Source organism: Sinocyclocheilus rhinocerous, unplaced genomic scaffold (assembly GCF_001515625.1).
Source record: "Sinocyclocheilus rhinocerous isolate Xijiao unplaced genomic scaffold, SAMN03320098_v1.1 scaffold1092, whole genome shotgun sequence".
Classification (NCBI taxonomy): domain Eukaryota; kingdom Metazoa; phylum Chordata; class Actinopteri; order Cypriniformes; family Cyprinidae; genus Sinocyclocheilus; species Sinocyclocheilus rhinocerous.
This window is the reverse complement of record NW_015623456.1, coordinates 117895-118793: the sequence shown is the minus strand read 5'-3', so window position 1 is coordinate 118793 and position 899 is coordinate 117895. Positions and strand designations below refer to the sequence as shown.

Sequence of the window (899 nt, the reverse complement as noted above, 5' to 3'; positions counted from 1 at the left end):
GTGTGTGTGTGTGCGTGTGTGTGCGTGTGTGTGTGTGTGTGTGTGTGTGTGTGGTTATAGGATTTTATAGGATTCTATATAACATACAGAATTTATTTATTTATTTTTGAGTAAAAGTACAGGCTGCTGTTGCTACAATAAGCTAATGTGTTAGCCATCAGGAGCTATGACCATACCATACAAATAAACAGCATGACTGTAAGATTTAATGACTTTAAAACACAAGCATGCTCCATCTCTCCAGCACACAGCTTTTTGTGTTTTACCCATCACATTTATGAATGACTGTATTAGTATTGTTAGCTTTGTTATCGTTGGTGCAGCGATGCAAACATGCAGCATCGTCCATGAACAAAGACTGACAGATTAAAACGCATGAATAAAGTCGTACTTGACAGAAATCCTGACAAAAACTATTGGAGGCATCTAGCGTCGACTCGGAGCTCCTTTTTAATTCAGAGATGAGATCCTGAAATTTGTGTCCGAGGGCCACAACCTCAGTCGCGTTGCCCTCCTCCTCCGCCATCTTCGCTGCATTCACACCAGCCCAAATATCTCAAACTACTACGGCCAAGGCCTGATCCAAATATTCATGACCCGTGCATTCGCTATTAGAGGGTTACCAATCAACGTCAGCACAACCTAATTAATATTCAAAAGAAAATCTGCATCACAGCAACTTTACCAAGCGATGTCTACAAGACATATTTAATATTTATGCCTGTGAAGCAGTCGCCATAGTAACTGCTATGAAGTACATCAAAGCAACGAAATTATTATTGATCACCCAATCTTTCGTCATAATAGCAGGGCTTAATTTGTGCCGAAACAAGCTGGATCCTGATCCGGCTACTCCGAATTTGTCCGAAATCTGATCCGGCACCTCATTTGACAGATCC

General features: G+C 41.2%; 1 protein-coding gene across 1 annotated transcript in view; it reads right to left on the bottom strand.

The window, feature by feature from the left end:
- The window catches only part of LOC107744769 (zinc finger protein 292-like), a 50738-nt gene extending 50209 nt beyond the window's left edge, over positions 1-529 (bottom strand). Inside the window, exon 1 of the mRNA XM_016558617.1 lies at positions 392-529. Within this exon, the coding sequence (XP_016414103.1) occupies positions 392-526 (135 nt within the window). The 5' untranslated portion in view covers positions 527-529. The remainder of the gene's footprint in view (positions 1-391) is intronic.
- Between the last annotated feature and the right edge of the window lie 370 nt (positions 530-899).